This window comes from Psammomys obesus, unplaced genomic scaffold (genome assembly GCF_907164565.1).
Source record: "Psammomys obesus unplaced genomic scaffold, mPsaObe1.curated_primary_1811, whole genome shotgun sequence".
In the NCBI taxonomy this organism is placed as follows: Eukaryota; Metazoa; Chordata; class Mammalia; order Rodentia; family Muridae; genus Psammomys; species Psammomys obesus.
In genome coordinates this window covers 21315-41889 of record NW_026595345.1, presented here as the reverse complement: position 1 = coordinate 41889, position 20575 = coordinate 21315, and the positions used below count along the sequence as shown (strand labels likewise).

The 20575-nt window shown below is 46.1% G+C and overlaps 1 protein-coding gene across 1 annotated transcript in view; it reads right to left on the bottom strand.

Annotated features, from left to right (window-relative positions):
• Nucleotides 1-594: 594 nt before the first annotated feature.
• Nucleotides 595-20575, bottom strand: part of Mocos (molybdenum cofactor sulfurase) — a gene marked incomplete at its 3' end in the record, with an annotated part of 35176 nt that continues 15195 nt past the window's right edge. The window contains exons 5-11 of the mRNA XM_055619223.1: nt 17928-18004; nt 15172-15371; nt 11883-11999; nt 9378-9803; nt 5850-6012; nt 2734-2812; nt 595-827 (exon numbers count right to left, since the gene is read on the bottom strand). Of these exons, the coding sequence (XP_055475198.1) occupies nt 595-827; nt 2734-2812; nt 5850-6012; nt 9378-9803; nt 11883-11999; nt 15172-15371; nt 17928-18004 (1295 nt within the window). The remainder of the gene's footprint in view (nt 828-2733; nt 2813-5849; nt 6013-9377; nt 9804-11882; nt 12000-15171; nt 15372-17927; nt 18005-20575) is intronic.

Genomic DNA, 20575 nt, shown 5'->3' with positions numbered 1-20575 from the left:
GAGATGGCTCAGCAGTTAAGAGCACTAGCTGTTCTTCAAGAGGACCCAGGTTCAGTTCCCAGCACTCAGACAGTGGCTGTCTACAGTTCCAGTTCCAGAGGATCTGGTTCCCACTTGCAGCCTCTGAGGGCACTGCACACACACGGTGCACAGACATACATGAAGCAAAACACCCACACACATAAAATAGAAATAAATAAAAGGTTCTGTAGATACTATCTTTTGCAACTGTTTAAACTACTTTGAAACTTTAGATTAAAATGTAAAAATGCTCTGGTGAATAATGAAACTTAATTTTTTTTTTTTCACTAAGGTCTTTAAACACAAAACTGGTGGAAGGCCAGCTAGACCCAGGGAGCCTTGGCCCTGGAGGGGCATCCTGGAAGGAGTCATAAGCCCCACCATTCTCCTGCTCCAACTCCATATTGTGCAGGCGACAGGCCTCTTCTCGTCCTTTGCCACCATTACTGCACCAGGAGTGGCTGTGGTTCTGTGTTCCCACATCTCCTACTATGACACAGCTGCACCCCAAGCCTCAAGGGAGGTCTTAACACTCCCAGCTTAGAACCCTGCAGTGAGTGAGTCCTGCAGTACAAGATGAAGTCAGGAGCCAGTTGCCCCCGACTCCACTTTTGGGCTGGATGTGACGCATGCAGAGAAACCAGGGCTCCAGCCCTTTAATACTCCATCCCCGTGTAATACCTTTTCCAGGCAACTTCCTTGCATTTCGCTGGAAGTGTGGGCTTTGCTTGATTAAATGACATGGACGGCCAAAAAACCTTGACAGCCATCTTGAAACATTTTCTCCACAATCGTAAGTGTTTACTCTGGCAAAAAAAAAAAAAAAAAAAAGAAGTGAATTTTTATGTTGCAATTCTTTGAACATTTATTCAAATATCAAATAGCCAAATTAAAATAACCCAGAAAACATTGCAAAGTCCCCAGGATCGGGCAGCCTGAAGCACGGACAGCTTGTAAAGCTGCAGGAAACTCTCTCAAGTCCAAGAAGATCTGAGATGGGAGGCCCATGAGAGGCTTTCGGGGTCGGATCCACAGTATCACAAGCCCTCCCCAAAAGATCTCCTTTGCACGAAGATCGGAGGTTGAGACTTCCAGGGTGATATTTAGCCTTAATAAGGCCTGAAGCCCAGAATCGTGCCCTGATTTCCACCATGGGCCTGATGGAATGTTTTCTCTCACAGTCAGATCACATGGGCTGAAGCGTTTCGTCCACAGAAATTAATGCTGTGTCTACAGAATACTGGTGTGTCAGTAAATCTATTGATCTCGTTTTTTTAAATTGTAGAATCTGGGGCTGGAGAAGTAGCTCAGGTGTTAAGTGCACTTGCTTTTTCCGGAGGAACCGAGTTCAGTTCTCAGAGTTCACAAGGCAGCTCACAGCTGTTTATAGCTCCAGCTTGGGGGCGGGGAGGGGGGAGTGGAGGGAGTCTGAAGTCTCTTCTGACTTCCAAGGGCACCAGGAACACACAATGTGCATATGTATACAACAAAGCAAAGTACTCAGACACACGAAATAAAGTAAACTCTAGGATACTCCAAAATCTTTTAAAATGTACATGGTAAAAAAAATTTAAAGCCACATCTTTCCTTGGGGTCACAATATCTTAGGATTACAAAGCAGATACTGCTGAAAACTTAAATTTTCCTGGGGAAAATAGCTGGCTCCTTTTCTGGGAGGACCGGGAAAACAGTTTGTGCCTTCAGAGGCCACACCAAGATCACAATCATTGCAATGGACCCATGGTTCTGAGCAGAAGCGCCTCTGGTCTCCAGACGTCTGGAAAGCATTATTAACCAGGACACTGGTATCTGTCTCAGACACGGCCTTTTTTTCTTTAAAAACTTCAATTTGTTAACTATATGTCTCTTTTTAAGATTTATTTACTTTTATTTTATGAATAGGTACATTTTGCCTGAATGCATTATGGGCACTACCTGCATGCCCAGTGTCTGCCAAACTCTGAAGAGGATGTCAGATCCCATGGAGCTGGAGTTATAGTGAGTTCTAAACCATCGGGTGAGTGCTGGGAACTGAAGCCAGGTCCTCTGGAAGAGCAGCAAATTTTTTAAGCGTGAGCCATCCTCAAACCACATACTTTTTGTAACAGAGTCTCCCCTGGCACTTGGGACTCATCCATTTGGCCAGGCTGGGCTGGAATCATCTGTCTCCTCCTTCCCCCATGCTGGGATTACAAGGCTATGACATTACACCCAGCTCTTCCTCAGGCTTGAATGGGAAGCACTTTATTGACCTAGCTGTCTCCCCAGCTCCTGATTATTATATATAAATCTCTACTGAACTATCTACAGTTACATGGTTAATTGATTGTTGGTATTAGCTTGCACAGGTTTTTCATTACTGGAATATTTGTTATTCCATGTTTTTAGGAAAAGGTCATGTTTAGGTCATAAGGAATACAGATGCTAAAACTTTCCTGCTGAGAATGAGGCTGATGGGGGTAGGGAATGAGCCCTTGGGAGTCGTTAGTAGGGAAGAGCATGACTGGCAGAAGGAACAGCAAAGACAGACTTGAAAATGGAGCGTGCTGGCTGGTGTGTGAAGGAGACAAAGAAGCCCATATGATTACAGTGGAGTGTGCAGCAGACAGAGTGGCAGGTGGAAGGCGACCTGCTGTAGAGAGCAAAGCTCTCTCCTCCCTCTGCGCCACTGTGCCCACAGAACCACCAGGGTTACCTGCTTCAGAGCCTCACCTGTCTGCACACACTCTGCTTTGGCAAATCTGAGTCTGTTCACTGTCTTCCTCAAGAGGCACTTCTATTGGCTCCATCCCTAGCGAACAGAAAGCAGAGGCAAAGTAAGCATCACACAAAACAACTGTGTGAGTGAACGCTCATTGCTATGAAACCTTCATTTTAATGACATTGGGATTTGCTCAGATGGGGAAAGTGGTGGGTCTTAGAAGCTGATAGCACAGAAATTTTCTTCCTCACTGTCGCAGCATGGCGTGGGCTTCAAGGAGCTTCCTGGTGGAACATTCACACTGGGCCATCACACCCACGGTCCCCAAAATGCTTAGATAGATTCCTCTGCTGTAGGAGTCTCCACCTTCTGAAGTTATTGTCCTCTAAGCTACCAAAAATCTTTTAGAAACAGACAACCAGTATATTGTCATACTGCCCCAAATGCATCTAATCTTATCTTGGAAGCTCAGCAGGGTCAGGCCTGGTCAGCACTTAGATAGGAGAACTAGACAGGCAGGATGATACTGTAACGATGCTGGCAGAGAGTGTGTCCTTCCAGAGTCAGATTAGTCATGCATCAATAATCACTATTGCTTTAAAAAAAAAAAAAAAGTTGCAGGGCTGGAGAGATGGCTCAGCCGTTAAGAACACTGGCTGCTATTCTAGAGGTCCTGAGTTCAATTCCCAGCAAGCACATGCTCATTCACAACTATCTGTAATGGAATCTGATTCCCTCTTCTGATGTCCATGAAAACAGAGCACTCATATACATAAAATAAATAAATCTTTTTTAAAAGTTACATTTATGGGATTGGAAAGGGATTCCAATGTTCTTCAATTGTTATATACGCCACGCACATACAGAATTAACCTATACATGTAATAGGTTAAATAATAGCATATTAGTATCCTGGTACATGAACTGAACAAAAAGTATATAAAAAAAAGAAGGCTATATTCAACAACACTAATTTTTTAAAAGATACAAAAATACTCAATACGATACTATCTAGTCAAACCTAAGAAATATTGCTACATAGTATTTTTTTTTTCCTCAAGTCACCAAGGATAATTCTGGACAAGGTAATCCACTAACATATCACATTGATGATGAGACCTAAGCATGTGTGCGTCAGGGGCCCTCCATGGCCATTTGTCTAGAGAAGAGCTGGACCCCTGACTCTGAGACAGAGAGGGAAGGACAACAGAACAGCACAAGAGCAAAAGCACCATGACCTTGAGAAGAGGCAGAAGGGGAGCCATTTCCAACAGGGCTCACTGTTGTTTACCCCATGCTATGAATGTGCCATGGTGGGAGAAGGAAGGTTCACTCCAGGAAGCTCTTTCATGGCAGAGCGGAGAGGACCTCTGAGGCTAGCCGTAGGCCTTAGGGCTCTTCAGCCCATTGGAGCTACAGGTCTCGTTAGGCTACTAGTATATTATATCTTCTAAAAGCCAAGATGTATCTGGAGAGACACCCAAGACACTGGGAAACATGAGGCTTGAACAAGAGAGGACTGCTTTTTAAACGTGCCATCCTTCTATTCAAAAATACTAAATGAATAAATAAAAAAATAAAAATTTTAAATTGCCTAAAATCTGCAACAACTCAGATACCCTTCAGTGAACGAATAGATAGATGCACCCACTACATTCACATTTAGACACACTTGACTTAAGTGGGTCTCAAAACTATAATGCTGAGTGAAAATAAAAAAAAAAAAGCTGTTTCTAAAGTTCACACATATATGATACTTTTGATTCCATGGCCCTTTTGGTCATCAGACATTTAGGTTGGAGAAAGAGAAACTACAGCAGGGTAGCATAATGCACTTCCCTTGGGGTGATGGACTGTTTTGCACTTGAGCTGTGAGGGTGGTTACCCAAACATGGGCATGTGTTAAAATTCTTACAGTAGAACAAAGGGTCAATATCAGTATTCACTTTGGAACTCTAGAAATATTGGCCTGGTTTCAGGAAAACTCAACAACAGGACCAGCAAAAGCACAGACAAGAAGCAAAGTCATGACATGGACGTAGAACATTATGAAAGTTCAGCCACAGCTGGGTAGACAGTATTCTACAACTGTGGAAGGCCAAGACCCAGGAGTGATGTAGAAATTTTCATATATGTGTGTGTGTGTACATATATATATATGAAATTTCATCTATATGTACACATATATGGTTGTATAATAATGGTTATCATCATTACCATTGGCTCAGTGGATAAAAGTTCCTAAAACACAAGTCTGATGATCTGAGTTTGACCCTGAGATCACACAGAAAATAGTCTCAACACACTTACAAAGTGATGGGAGTCAGACAGGAGAATCAAACGCTCAGGGTCCAGCTAGCCTGGAATACACAGCACACAGCTGCAGAAACAAGAGAGACCCTGTCTCAAAAACAAAGTGGAAAGAGAGAACTGACTCCCTCAAAGCAGTTCTGTAACGCCCACACACACGCCACAGCACATGTGTGCCCACACTCACACGCGCACACACACACATACAATAATTTTTAGAAGGAAAAAAAAGAAATAGAAAGAGAAAAAAAAAGAAAGAAAGAGAAAATCTTGAGAAATCAAGCCAAACATTAAATTCTGTTAAAACTGGGTGGCATAGTTGTATGTTATGTTAATTTTACCTCTATGTTGGCAAACACTATATAGCTGGCAAACACTCTGTAGCTGTCTAGATGAATTAAAACATAAAAGTTTTGAAATTCAGTTCTAATGTCTGCTGGTCACATTTTGAGGACTCAGTGGCCACTATGACCAGCAGCTGCGAGCTGTAGAGTACAGATGGTGAACACTCCCATCATCATAGAAAGTGCCCTGGACAGAGCTTTCCTATATGTGGATGGCTCACTATAAAAATCAAGAGGAAAGAACCAAAGCCTAAGATCATACAAAGCATGATGGGTGAAAAGAAAGAAGGCAAGCGTCAAGAGCCCTGAGCTCCCAGGCTTTGTTGTCTCTCCCAAACATCGCTTCACTGACTTGAAGATAATGTTAACATTCAGTGAAGAGAGACCATCAGGTTTCTGTTTTGTTTTGTTTCCTAATCTGAGAATGAGAGCTGCCTCCAATGATCACTCTGTGGAAATGAACCATTTTACACCTTTGGCTTTGATGACCATGATCCTCTGCTGCAGGTCGATGAAGGGCAGGATCAGGCAGAGCCGTGGCTCCTGCTTCTGACTCAGGCAAACACCATTGTGATTCACAATCATCCAGCTCCGGTCGTAGAGCAGCCCTTGGCTCCTTACAGGCCACTTGGTCACCTAAACAAAAGTAGCAGATTTAGGTTAGGGGCTCCTCAAAATCATTCATGTAATTATATCAAAGAATTTCCTATCATTATACAAATACAGATGGTCTTCACGAATTCAGTACATGCTCTCGGAGGATGAAAGGAGGAAAATGAGCAACAGAGAGAGCTTTGCAAAGGAGATGTGGGAAGGTGAGACCTTTCCTCCAGTCTGCAGTTCCAGTCTCCACCCTTCTCCACGGATCAGGCAAGGCATATGTATGTAAAATATTCAGAGTGCAGGACTCTACAATAGCAATGGTCTGTCTTAGGACAAGGTTAGCATCCCTCCCTCCCCATAGGTGTCCATAGATCCTGCTTTCTGTATAGCCTTCCACTGTAGTGGACATTGTCTAGGTGTATCCTAATGCCACAGACATTATAGACATGTGACTATACCGAATTGGCCGCTGAACTGGCCCACTTCAAATGCGTAAGTTTTCTTGGTGTCCTAGTTTCAGCTGCTGTGACCAATACCCTGACCTTTGCTTTGGGGAAGAAAGGGCTTTTTCAGCTTACAATTCCATGCCACAGCTTATCATTTTGGGGAAGTCACACAGGCAAGAGCCTGGAGAGATTACATCACATCCAGTCAGAGGAAAGAGAAATGTGCCCATGCTGCCTGCTTGCTTACTGCTTATGCTCAGCTAGCTTTCTGTTCAGCTAGCCCATATTCAGAGTGGGTCTTCCCACCTCAGTTAATAATCAAGAGAACACTCCACAGACATGCCCTCAAGCCAACCTGAGCTACAGAATTCCTCACTGATGTTTCCTCTCCCGGATGACTCTCAAGCTGATAATAAAAAATTAGCCATCAAATCTGCATTGTTCCTTTTTGTACAGAATTTAAATACCAAGATATCTATATGACCAGATCTTGTACCCCAATGCCATTCACAACCTAAAGGAGTGGGACTCCTTAAAGAACAGATTGAAGACAGGATATCCAAGAAGAGTCCTGGTGAGGGGCCAGTATTGATGATGTAGCAGAAGCCAGAGGCCTTGAACCAGACCAGTGACTCACTGAAATGATTATTTGCAAGAGAAGCTGTTTTGGCAGAACAGTATACTTGTGACACACCATGACACACTGCAAGAAGTTTGTTTTTCTTTTGGGGGGAGGTTACAAGGGAAGAAAGCAGATATAGAGAGATGGGGAGATAAGTTGATTGGTTTGGTTTTTTTTTTTGTTTTTTTTTGTTGTTGTTGTTGTTTGGTTTGGGTTGGGTTGGGTTTTAGTTGGTTGGTTGGTTGGTTGGTTGGTTTTGGGTTTTCGAGACAGGGTTTCACTTTGTAACCTTGGCTGTCCTGGAATTCACTCTGTAGACCAGGCTGGCCTCCAATTCATAGACATCTGCCTCTGCCTCCCGAGTGCTAGGAGGACTAAAGTTGTGTGCCACCATCACTCGGCTCAATAAAAAGTTTTACAGAAGAAGAAGAAGAAGAAGAAGAAGAAGAAGAAGAAGAAGAAGAAGAACTGAAGGGATAACCACCTCTTATTGAGCCTCAGAGTCCTGCTTATATCCCTGCCTACACTTGACCTATGAATGCAGCCCATCTGTGAGAACAGAACAACAGAGAAGGCAGAGTCCTGCCTGCTCAGGAGGCATGAGCTTACGTGCTCACTGTATTACTCACCTTCTTGTTGTGACCAACAAGCTGACATTATGGAAGTAATGTCAGTAAGGAAGCAATATAAAGAAGGAACTCCTTCTTTGGGCTCCTGGTCAGAGGGTACAACCCTTCATGGTGCAAAGGCACGGTGGTGGGAACAGCTGGGGCCTGTGGTGGCAGAAGTGTGAGGCTACTCACTCACAGCTCTACAGACCAGGAGGCAGTGAAGGCACAGGAGCAGAGTTGAGCTGTAACTCTCAAAACCCACTTCCTCCAGCTTGAATCCACCTCCCAAAGATCCTAAACAGTGTCCATAAACAGTGCCACCAGCTGGGGATGAACTGTTCAAACACATGAGCCTGTGAAAGCAGGCCTTTAAATAACTATGATCTCTACATGCCATCTGAGGAGCCAGAGACTGTGCCATCCCAGGGACTCAGGAGTCTGGGATCTTTGTAGCCTCAGGTTGGGCACAACAAGAAAGACTGTCTTTTAGGTAAGGCTGGCTGTCAGCCAAGGCAAGCCTCCTGTCCCCCAATGCAAGGATCACCCAAAAAGCATGTTTGTAGGTGTGTGACATAACTCAGCATCTGCAAGAGATTACTTCCAGGATCCCCTAAAATCGCCCAGGTCTGTGGGCTCTCAAATCTTTCTTATTAAGCCAGAGTGTTTGCAAATAGCCTATGTACACAGCACCACCCACCCTGCAAAATGTTTCACATCTAAGTTAAATACATTACCCAGCACAATGTAAGCGGTCCATGAATAGTTGTTACATTGTATTGCTTAGGGAGTATTCTTATAGCTGCAGTTTTTACCAATCCGCCATCGTTATAGAACTCATGGATCAAAATGACCCACTGCACTTTATTTCCACATGGAAGACAGGGCAGAGAAATCACATGAGAATGTGGAGCTAGATCAGCAGACCCAAATACAAATCTTTGCAGGTGGCCTAAACAAGGTGTGTATCCTCAGTCCTCTCCAGTTCTGTGATGATGAACTAGCGATAATTTTACTATCTCTCAGCCGTTTTTAGGGTCCAACGAAACAAGGCATGTCAAATGCTTGAGCAAAGTGCCAGAGCATCCAGCCAGCTCCAGTCACAGCCAATTGGTGCGACCACTAGGTATTTGCCTCTCAGATGGCCTTTGGCTGAAGGGATGACTCAGTTGGTGAAGTGTTTGCTGTGCAAGCAAACCAAGTTAGGTCCCAGTATCTGTGTAGGTGTGGTGGCATGGACTTGTGATCCCAGCACTGGGGAAGTGAAGACAGGAAAAATGACTGACTCCAGCTGACCAGCCATTAAGCCTACTAAGAGAGACCCAGGCCAGCGAGAGGCTCAGTCTCAAAAATCAGGTGAAGGCAGCCAAGGAATGACAGCTAACATCTTCCCCTGGCCTCCACATGCACACATACACATGTACACACACTTCCATACATACAAGACCCATACCCACGCAGAAGCAGGGTCCTCTGGAGGTCCCTGTAAACAGCATCATGTTTAGAAACTCATCCCTAGCAAGGGGGCAGGAGAAAAATGGCTCTCCAAACAACAACATTCTGATGTTTGATTTGAGTTTTGACTGCTTTTCTCACCTGCTACATCTTTCACTTTTCTCAAAAACAAAACAAAACATGATACATTGCCTCAAAACAAGTGGGTGGGGGAGGGGGGAAATGGTTCTTAGAAGAACAAAGCGGCCATCTGTGTGAAGCCCTTACCTCAAACGCAGCACAGGATTTGATGGGGTAGAGGTAAATGTTGGTGACAATGTGGGGCCCACGGTCCCCATTCAGGACACTTGCAACTTTCTCTGGAAGGGTCTGCTGAATGCTGCTGGCTTTGCTCGGAGACAGGCGCAAGTCTACCATATTTGCAGTAAGGCAGGAGTCACTGCAGACTGCAGGGTCTGTGCAGGAACCTTCCTGAGGTGAGTGACAGTCACTCTTTGAGAGTAAGGCTCCAGTGTCAATGGTGCTGGCTTGAGGAACAGGCTGGCCACCAGGTGAGCAAAGGCGGATAGCGCTGATGAACCTGAGAAAGGCCTGGGCATCTTCCAGTGTGGACATGTATCCAAAGGAAATCCTCACAGAGCCCGTGGGACGGCCGTCTATGATGTCAACATCATCTCCACAGACATGACCAGCCTAGAATTAGCCAGACACGTCAGGCAGGGGAACTTGTGCTTCGTGGGTAAATTGGGAAGATATTGTAAAAATGGAATTTTTTTTTTATTATTATTTTAAAATAAATTCAGGAAAGCAGAATTTCTGGATATCTGAGAAACCATTCCTATTCTGCACATCCGGGGACACACTGCCTGGGGATTGCTTTAGTTATCTGTGAATTGGAGCTGATGCCAACCTCAAGGACCTTTAAAGACATGAACAGCATTTCCCAGAGGGCTCGCCACACAGACCAAAGTTTCAGAAGCACCAAGAGCTCTGCTCCCCAGTCTTCCCCGGCTGAGACAGAGCACCTGCTGGCACCCAGGACAGCCTCTTTAAGCACCAAAGGGAGGCTGGCTTCCCTGACAGCAGCCCCTTGAAGAGGAGAAAGGCCAGAAACACAGGACCAGCCCACGGCCTCTTGAAGACCTAGGTCAGCTCAAGTGCTCCCTGTCAGGATGGGGAAGGCAGGAGGCACTCCTTCTCCAAGCCCAGATGCTCCATGTTTGTCATGGACAGTATTATTATATTAATATAATATAACACAGTATTATTATTCTATATAAATATACGAACTATTATATCTAAATATAAAATATGATATTTATATTATTTGTACTTTTATATTTTGTACAATATATTTTGCCCATAATCATAACCCTCCCCCCAACTCCTCTGAGATCTACACTCCCCTTCCCCACCCAACCAACTTTGTGTTCCCTTTTTTTTTTTTTTCAAATCTATTTTTCTATGTATAATTTATTTATTTTTATTCTATGTGAATTGCTGTTTTGCCTGCATGTATGCCTGTGTGAGGGTGTCAGATTGGGTGTCCGATCTTGGAGTTAAAGATGGTTTTAAGTTGCCATGTGGGTTCTGGGCTTTGAACCCAGGTCCTCTGGAAGAGCAGCCAGTGCTTTTAACCATTGAGCCATTTGTCCAGCCTCTGCGTCTCCTCTTTAATAAACCTTTAATAAGTACAGTTTGTGCTGCCCGTATGCTCTTAGCTATGTGACTTTCACCAGGAGCGTGTTTGACCTCCAGGGGTCACATCCCCTAGTAGGCCCAGTCTCTTTTTCAAAATAAAATCTAGTTCATAGGCTGGAGAGATGGCTCAGTGATTAAAGATGCTTGCCACACAATCCTAGTGACCTGAGTTTGAGCCCTGGAAACCTATGCAAAGGTGGAAGGGAAAAAAAACAACACTAAAATGTCATTCTCTAACCTCTACACATGCCATGTGCCACATGTGTCCACGTACATAACATGCATACACATGATAATAATAGAAATAATGAGAATAGTTAACTGGGATCTAGCACATGCCTATTCAGTGGCAAGAAAAAAAAGACTCAAGTTAGCAACTATTGCAAAACGCATAGGGCTCTTTGCCACTTGCTATGGTCTGAAACCGGAATGCCCCACATAAGCTCATGTTTGACACCTTTTCCCCAGATGGTGGCGCTATTGGGGGAGGTTGTGGGACCCAGCTGCAGGAAGCAGGTCACGGCAGCGGTTGCTTGGAGTCTCTTCTTGTCATACACCCTCTACTGCCCTATCAGTTCCGAGGTGAGCATCTCTCTTCTGCCGCACTCCCACAGCCGGGACGTTCTGGCCAAGCACCGGGGCCAATGACCATGAACCGAACCCTCTGAAACCATGAGCAAAGCAAGTAGCTCCTCCAGGGTGAGTCACTTACATTGGATTTTTTTGTCACAATAATGAGAAACTACTGCCAGGAACCACAACGGCAGAACCAGAGAACCAACTCCAGCGAGTTGTCCTCTGACTTCTACACACACACACACACACACACACACACACAAAATGTAATATTTAAAATTACTCTCAAAGTGAAAAACGAATCAGAACATATTGCCACAGAGCTAATAACTTCAAGTACTTTCTGTTTTCTCAGCCCCTTTTCCCTAGGGTCCATCCACAGAGTGGGCTCGGGAAGATGAGCCAGAAGCAGCCTCCACCAGTCTCAATGACTGGCCACCAACCACACAGCCTTGCCGACTGCAGTCTGTGCGGGCTACAGGGCCTTGTACTGACCTGGAAATTCTTCTTAACCATCTCTTCACTTAGCCCCAGGTGCCTCTGGCAGGCCCCCAAGTTACAGAAACAGCCAGTCCTCAGGTGGATGTTGTAGAGGCTGGCCATCTTGTCTACCTGCGGATAAAGGTAGCGCATCAGAAACGTCTGGTCTAACTGGGATGCCCAGGAACAGCGTCGAACCTCTCTCTCCCAACAAAAAGATGGTGGGTCTGGACGCTTGCTTTAAAATTTGCAGCTGTTACATTGCGGATATAAAACGCCCCTTGGGGCTCAAGCTCGTGTGCTTGAATTTGGTCCCCAGCTGTTGGTGCTGTTCTGAGAAGTTGTGAGACCTCTGGTAGGTGAGGCCTCCCTGGAGAAGGTGGGCCACTAACCCGTGGGCCTTCAGCTAATAATCCAGCCCTCCCTTCCTCTGCTGAACGGTGAGGATGTGAGGCGCCCCGCCGCAAACGCCAGCTACCATGGAGGTGTAGCCAGCCCCTCCCTCATCTCAGCGATGGACCATATATATCCCCTAGTCTGTGAGTGAGAATAACCTCCAATCCTGAAGTGGCTTTAGCCAGGATTTTATCACCAGGACAAGAAAAGGAACCGATATAAAGATCTGTGGGTTCATTCAACATTTTAAAAGGTGTCTTAGAAATCGGAGTGTATCCAGTTAAAGTACAGAAGTGCACTCGAGGAAATAACAAATCCAGACGGAGGTCTAAGGTAGGGGCCCATGTGTTTCCAGCGAGCCTCGGGAGAATAACATTGAACCGGGGCCCTTTCAGCTCTTTCACGTTGGCCACCACCGGCTCTGACCACAGAGCAAGCACCAGTGAGGGGCTGTTCTGGGCAGCCCCAGCTTGGCTCACAGCCCGTGTCATGAGCAGCATATGGATGTTACCGGGTATCTACGTCCATTTTCTAATTTCTCCAACTTTAGGTTCAATTAGGGTTGCTGCCCAATCCAGGTGTTATGACTCTCTGCCGCCCTCTGGAGGCTATGGGTGTGTACCGACTGGTCCTAAACTCCGGGGCTCAAAGAATTCTCAGCCTCAGCCTCCAGGGTAGCGTCATGCCACAAAGCATAGCTAGGAAATAGACTTTGTTTGAAGTGTAACAAAGACAGACGTGTTCTGGGATGTTCGGGGGAAATAAGCAGGGTCTTCCAGCTTAGGTTAGTCGGTTCTTAGTGCAAACCACAATTTCCATTTTTCCCTGTTGGGGGAAAAAAATCCACGCAGAGAATGCTTTGCAGAAACCTTTTTTTTTAATTGTTGCGTACGATTTATTCACTTTGTATCCCACTTGTAACCCCCTCCATCATCTTCTCCTGGTCTCTCCCTCCCTCCCTCTTCCTCTCCTATCCCTCTCCCCTAGTCCACTGGTAGAGGAAGTCCTCCTCCCCTACTGTCTGACCCTAGCCTATCAGGTCCCATCAGGACTGCTTGGATCCTCCTCCTCTGTGGGCTGGCTAGGTGACCCACCAGGGAGAAATGATCAAGGAGCAGGCAACTCAGCTCATGGCAGCGACTGTCTCTTCTCCTCTTACTAAGGACCCTACATGGAGACTGAGCTCTCTATGGGCTACATCTGAGCAAGGGAACTAGGTCCCTCTATGGTCTTTGGTTGATACATCAGTCTCGGCAGTCCCCCTGGGATCTGCTTTTTTTGGTTTTGTTGGTCTCCTTGTGTGGCTCCTGTCCCCTCTGAGTACTTTTATATCCCTCTTCTTCCATAAGACTCCCTGTGCTCTGTCCAAAGTTTGGCTGACAGTCTCTGCATCTGTCTCAATACCCTGGTCTTTTAGAAGACATCTGTGGTAGGCTCCAGTCCTGTTCCCTCTCTTCTCATCCTGAATGAGGTATCGCAGAGAGACACAGAGAGACACACATGGCATATACTCACTTATAAATGGATATTAGACATATGATATAGGATAAACATACTAAAATCCACAGACCTAAAGAAGCTAAATGATAAGTAGGATCCTAGGGAAGATGCTTAATTCTCATTCAGAAGGGAAAACAGGATAGACACCAGAAACTACTTTTAATCAGCCCACAAATCCTTTGAGGTCAGTGCATGCCTAAACTAAGGCAGAAACAATGATTTCTTCAAAGCTGGGTGAATTGTTGATGCTACTTATTTATTTTTTAGACCAAGCCTTGACTGTTATCACTTTAAAAAGCTGCATGTTTTATTTATTTATTTATTTATTATTTATTTATTGTTTTTTGAATCTATGCTTGTGCCTTGAACACTTTTACAATGACTTTCTGCTCCTCAATAAGGAAAGCCAGCTTGATCCTGTCATGGACACGCTTGGCACACATGGACCCACCATAGGCCCTGCTAACGGATGTGCTTCTTTGTCTTAGACAAAGGACTTCAGAAATCACAACACAAACCCCTTCACAATCTGCTGGGCACACACTGCATGCAGATTTTGGTGTTTCCCCAACCTTCTTGGTATACAGGTAAACAGTCCTTTTTGCCAAGGGTTTGAGACAGCCTAGTTTTGTTAGAGGCTATATTGTAGGAGAGCCTACAACAGTGAGTCAAACACTGGACCGTTCTGAGTGCCTCTAAGCACCGTCCCCATGAGAGATGCTACTTACTTTTTAAAAATGAAAGGAGGCTCTGGGCTCCACCTAATGCCAGCAAATGATGCTGTGAGATGGCCTGGCACAGCGCTTGGCTGTGTGGTGTCCTAATGTTCTGTCTTAGGTGCCTTCTCATTCAGGCAGGTTGTCATCTGTGCCCTGCCCCTCTCTCTCCACCTAAGTAAAGAAGGCTTAAAAACATACACAGCCAAGCTTGAGCAGAACTGTGTACCAGTGAGAGATTGTAAAGCCCCTGGGCTGAGTGCAGTGGACGTGTCTAATGCCCACACTCAGGATGTGAAGACAGAAAGAGAGAAGAGTGCCAGGTCACCCGTGGTGTTACAGCGAGTTCTACAGCCTCTGAGTGAGGCTCCCTCACCCAGCCTGGGCTTTCTCACAGCTCCTCCTGGGGACATTTAAGAAAATGTCAGAAAGGCTTCCAAGTTTAGACAAGAATATTTCTGCTATAAAAGGAGCAGTAAGAAGAATACAGGGAAAAGTGGACCTCATGACTTGAACCAGGTATGGTGGCTAACACCTGCAGTTCCAGCCCTGGGGAGGGAGAGATAGGAGGACTGCCAAAGGGTCTGAGAGGACTGAGCAAAAGGGTCAGCCTGGGCTAGAGTGAGACCCACCCTCAAATAAATAAATAAATAAATAAATAAATAAATAAATAAATAGGATCAAAGTCCCACCTGGGAGTACCCGATGATATTCCCATCATCGTCCAGCACATTAAAGTTGATGATTGGACCCTGGACATCAGGGCTGCTGAACTCGGAATCGCTGTAAATCCGCACCACAGGAGCTCCATTGGGGTAGTGGAGGGAAGACAGGGCAGAGTAGGTATACTGTGCCAGCGCGAAGGTGTGCTGCTGTATGTTCTCCATGCCACCTAGGGAAGAGAGCACAGGGAGGCGTGGCCTTAGACTCGGGCTTCACACACAAGTCATTCACTCCTGTCCAACGCATACTTACTACAACTGGTCGACCCAGACTTCCAGTGAGTGACTTTAAATATAGCTGTCCTTGTGACAAAGTCGATGTATTTTTAATGTTTTCTTTTATGTTTTGCCTGTGTACCGTATGTACAGTACCTGCAGAAGAGGGAGTCTCATTCCCTGGGACTGGAGTTATAAACAGTTGTGAGCTGCCATGTGGGTGCTTGGTATTGAACTCAGGTCCAGTACCAAGAGAAGAGAAACCAATGTTCTTAACCACTGAGCCATCTCTCCAGCCCCAAAGCTCACACCAAATATGTTTGTCTTTGTTGTTTCTATTGAATATTTCCAGAGGAATTCTTGTTACATTCTTTTAAGTATATAATTATATATACATTGTATGCATATATATATAGATATATTTATATACATATATTTGTAATCACATACATATAGTTAATTGAACATTTAGTTATTTAAGCCCTTTGTTAGCCAGTGGCAAATATATATTTTTTAAAAATCATTTCTTGCCCTTAATGGTTAAATTAAATTTTTGTTCGTAATGGTTAAATTGTTTTAACATAGTGCATAGCAATTAAGGCTACTGCTGCCAAATAAATGAAAACATGCTAAACAAAGTGAATAAAAGTATTGTACTATTGTGTCTCTTATATCTAAAAGTGTCTGGAATAGGCAAATTCATATAGACAGAAAGTAGATTCGGAGCTATTCCTCATTCCTCAGGAATGAGGAAGGAGGGAATGAGGAGATGCTATCTAATGAATAGCATGTCAGTCTAAAATGATAAAAATGTTTTGGCTATGACCAGTGGTGAGCAGTGTACAGATGTGAGAGGACCATCAGGATGGCCCAAGGAGTGAAAGCGCTTGCCGAGCACACACAGACTTGCTGATCTGAACTTGACACCCAGAACCCATATAAAGTCAGGTGCAGTGATGTGAATCTGTAATCCCAGCACCGCTAGTGTGATGGGAGGTAGTCACTGGAGAATCTGCTGGAGGCCACAGGCTGGCTAGCCTGGAGGACCCAGCACAGCAGCAGAAAGGGCATGATGGACCCTGCCTCAGGCCAGGGAGAAAAAGAGAGAACATACCCCTGAAATGTGCCCTCTTACACACACACACACACAAACACACACACACACACACACACACACACACAAAGGGCTTGAGAGGTGGCTCAGCTCTTGCTGCTCTTGCAAAGGACCCAGGTTGGGTTTCCAGCACCCACGTGGTAGCTCACCACTACCTGTTACTCCAGGTTCTGGGGAATCCATGCCCTTTCTGGCCTCCATGGGCACCAAGCATGCCGGGGGGGGGGGGGCACACACATGTGCAGACAGACACTCATATATACAAAAAATGCTTTCGGGTGAAAATGTCAACTTTATGTTCTGTAGGTTTTGTTTCAGTTTATCTTTAAAAGAAAGAACCATCTGATAGGAAAATCATGGTGTGCCATGTTGCAGACTGCCAACCCTATCCCTGTGAGGCCCTGACTGGGTGGTTAAGAAATCCTTGCAAAGTGCTCCTCTTGTAATGGTGGTCTTTATCATCTTGTTTGTCCTGAGTCCTGAGCACTTCTCACTCACCTCCTTTTGTTTTCGTCAGGGCAGTGCTCCCTTCCAGGGATCCCATACACCCACTGCTGGGCTTGAAGCTGGGGACCTGAAGGGTGCCATTCATGCGATGAGAATGAAAGAGGAAGAGATGCCTAGCCACTATGTCACAGACATGATACACCCTCACACACACACACACACACACACACACACACACACACACACACACAGCCATGCCACATAGTTCAAGCTGCTCTGGAAAGAATTCCTAAGAACATAGTACCCCAGTTGATGCCTGGCTCACCAGACAAAATTTACACATGCCTTCATGCCCATCCCAACAGGAAGAGGAGAGACATCTGTGTCTCAGCCCCTAGAGCTCTTGTTAGAAAAGAGCATGCATCATAAAAAAAAAAAAAAAAAAAAAAAGCCAGTGAAAGAGAGTGACCAGGAGCTTGAGCTCAGGCATTAACAAGACCTGGGTTTAATCCTTACTCTCGTGGGTCCCAGCTTGCCAGTCTGGTAAAGTGGCTAATCTTTCTGAGCATGCGTTCCACTGTGGGGCTATATGGTTTGTCAGCAGCTCCTCTGTGGGGCTATGGAGAGAATCCAGGCAGGTGAGAGCTGAGAAGACTTCAGGAATGGTAACACACCGGGCCCAGGGTTTCAGGACCATGCCTCCACAATCACAGTTGTTAATCTTTGACCCCTGTTAAGATGTGGTCGTGCCTGGAAAAGCAAAAAGCCAGCCCTTCCAAGCCCTCCAGAGTACCCTCAGACAGTTAGACTCAGACTTCGCTGTGCAAAGACGCTTGGCACACGTCATGCACTTCCACAGACCTTGTCTCCTTCGCCGGCACCACGCCTGTGCCTGGGACCCAGGCAACAAAAGCTAAGTCCGCTCGGGGAAGTATGCCCACTGACTGACCTGTGAGACGCTCCAGAGCATCAAATCCATGTTTCAACGCTATTACGTCAAGGAATGAGATGGTGCCATCTTCGAACCTGTAGGGAACAACACAATCCATGTGCGTCCTGCGCTATGGGAGTACAGTCGGACAGACGCTGTTAATAGCTCCTCCCTTCTAGAGCCTTATAAAACTGGGTCTCCCCACCATGGGAAGAGCTTTGGATGCCACGACCCACCTGGCTGCCTCTGGCCCTGACCAGCCCTGCAGCCTCTCAGGCTACTTCAGACTTCCTAGGGTGGGCTGGAGTAGTGATGGAGGGTGCTAAAAGACAGTCACCACCTTGAAACACCAATGAGATATACTTTGCAAGTCTCGAGAGGAATTTGGACAAAACTGGCCGCAAGCTCCTGAAATACTGTACTCTGACCACAAGAGGGCACCACTGACAGGTCATCAAGTCAAGAGGGTCCCACTGAGCCCCGGAGACGCCTTGAGAAGAGTGTCTTGTTCCAAAATGTCAGGAAGCACCCATTTGTCTTAAGGATGAAAATCTCATTTGTATCAAAGATACGAGCCTTCCTTGTCAAAACGTTTGCTATGTTTACATTTCATAATCATTCCATTCATCAGCATTTTCACTAGGTCATCCTTCATGGTTCGCTGTGCCTCAGGCACTGTTCCGGGTGCTAGGCACACGGCCGTGAACTGATAGGCAGGCTCTTTTCCTCCAGCACCATGGCCTATAAAACAGGGAACAAGGCTCAGCCAACACAGGCGGGGAGAACAAGCAGCCATCACACCAAGGCAGGAAAGTGCAAACTGCAGAGAAGGTGTGGCCAGGCTGAAGGGTGGAGGCTAAGTAGAAGGGGAGAGGGGAGAGGGGGCAACTTGATGGTTCCGAGGGAAATGGCATCCTACAGAGAAAAGGGAATCTGCAGGGTGTTTCACAGAAGCCCAGCACACTACCGGGAGTGGAAAGGACACGATCAGGGACAGTGGGCAGATGTGACATGAGGCAGAAATGCTGGAAGGGTCTAACACGACTCTAGCAAAACCCAAGGAGACCAGGATGGGGACAGGAGGATCAAAAGTTCAAGGTCCTCCTCAGCTAAACAGCAATGGCAGAGCTAATTGGAGTTTTGTGACCCAGTATCAAAAAACAAAAACAAACCACTGGTAAAGGGCAGTCTACAAGGGTGTGAGGGGAGACTGTCACAGACATCCAGATGAAGGGGGCCAGGTAACAGCAGCCGTGTTCTGACCGTAAGATCTAGGCGGCTGAGAACATGGTTCATTCGCCCTCCATGCTGTTTCTAGTTTTAGCCTGGGGCTTGCAGCGGAAGATGGGCTTAAAAAGGCAGGCGGTACAGTCTGCTTTCTGGGAAATCTAGTACAAGCTTGCCAAAAGGACTCCATCTGAATCAAAGGAGTGGTCTGATGCAGCCCAGCCCTCAGACCCAGCCGTCTGCTGGCTTTCTCTCCCACTCCGTTTCTCCCGGCCTTCTGACCCCTTAGCCAGATTAAATCATAGTTTTAATTTACACTGTGCGGCGCTTTGAATGAGAACGACCCCCACAGGCACGAACGGCTGAGTTCTTGGTGTCCCAGTTGGTGGAATGGTTTGGAAAGGATTGGGAGGTGTGGCCTCCTTGGAGGAGGTGTGTCACGGGGGGGGGGGGGGGTGAGCTTTGCAGTTTCAAAAGCCAAGCCCGGTCTCAATTTCTTTGTGCTGAGTGTTTGTGGATATGGTGTAAGCTCTCAGCTATTGCACCAGCGCCATGGCTGCTCGCCTGGGGCCGTGCCTCCTGCTGTGACGATCATGAACTAACCCTCTGACACTGTAAGCAAGGCCCCAGCTAAATGCTTTCTTCTGTAAGCTGCCTTGGTCACGGTGTCCCTGCACAACAATAGAACAGTAACTAAGACACAGTATATCGCAAATGCTATTTTTTTTCCCTCTCATTTAGTTAGGCTAAATAATAAACCACTACACTTGGGTTCAAAAGGTTTTACATTAGCATTCCTAGTTTAGGGGTAGGAAGAGTTAGTTATAGCTTGCTTTCTTGGATGACCTTGAACTGAAATCTTCCTGCCTCCACCTCCCAAGGGCAAGGATGACAATAGTGTGACGGCACACAGGCTCGTGGTCCTATATTAGAATATTCATTATGGATAAGTCCTAAATGGAAGATATTTCCAACAGCCTCCTAACATGTTCTGATGCCCATTTGTTTACATGAAAGAGCGTAATGTTCAGAGAGGTCAAGCCAAATGCAGCCACAGCTGCTGTGTGCGGAACTATTCCATATCCCTATGGCCTAGCAACGAGCCATATAACTAACCCTGGCTCTACCACCAGCGTGAGACCCTGAGCCTACAGCTGAATGCTGGGAGTGGAGGGTGGGGATAAACCTGAGCTGTCTTCCCACCCCTCACCCCCCCAGGCCTTCTCAGGCACCAGGTGGGTAACTAGTTCCCTACCCCAGCATTCAGGTGTGGAGCTCACTGTGGCTGCTGGGAAAGTGGCTTTGCTGTAAACTGTTTGCACGTATTTCGAAGTAGCGTCTTTTCCGATCACTGCCTGACCACTGTCCTCACTCAACAGCGCTCTGAGGCCAAAGTCTGGCACCCACCGCTCTCACTTCCCTGCCGCCTTTCACTCGTT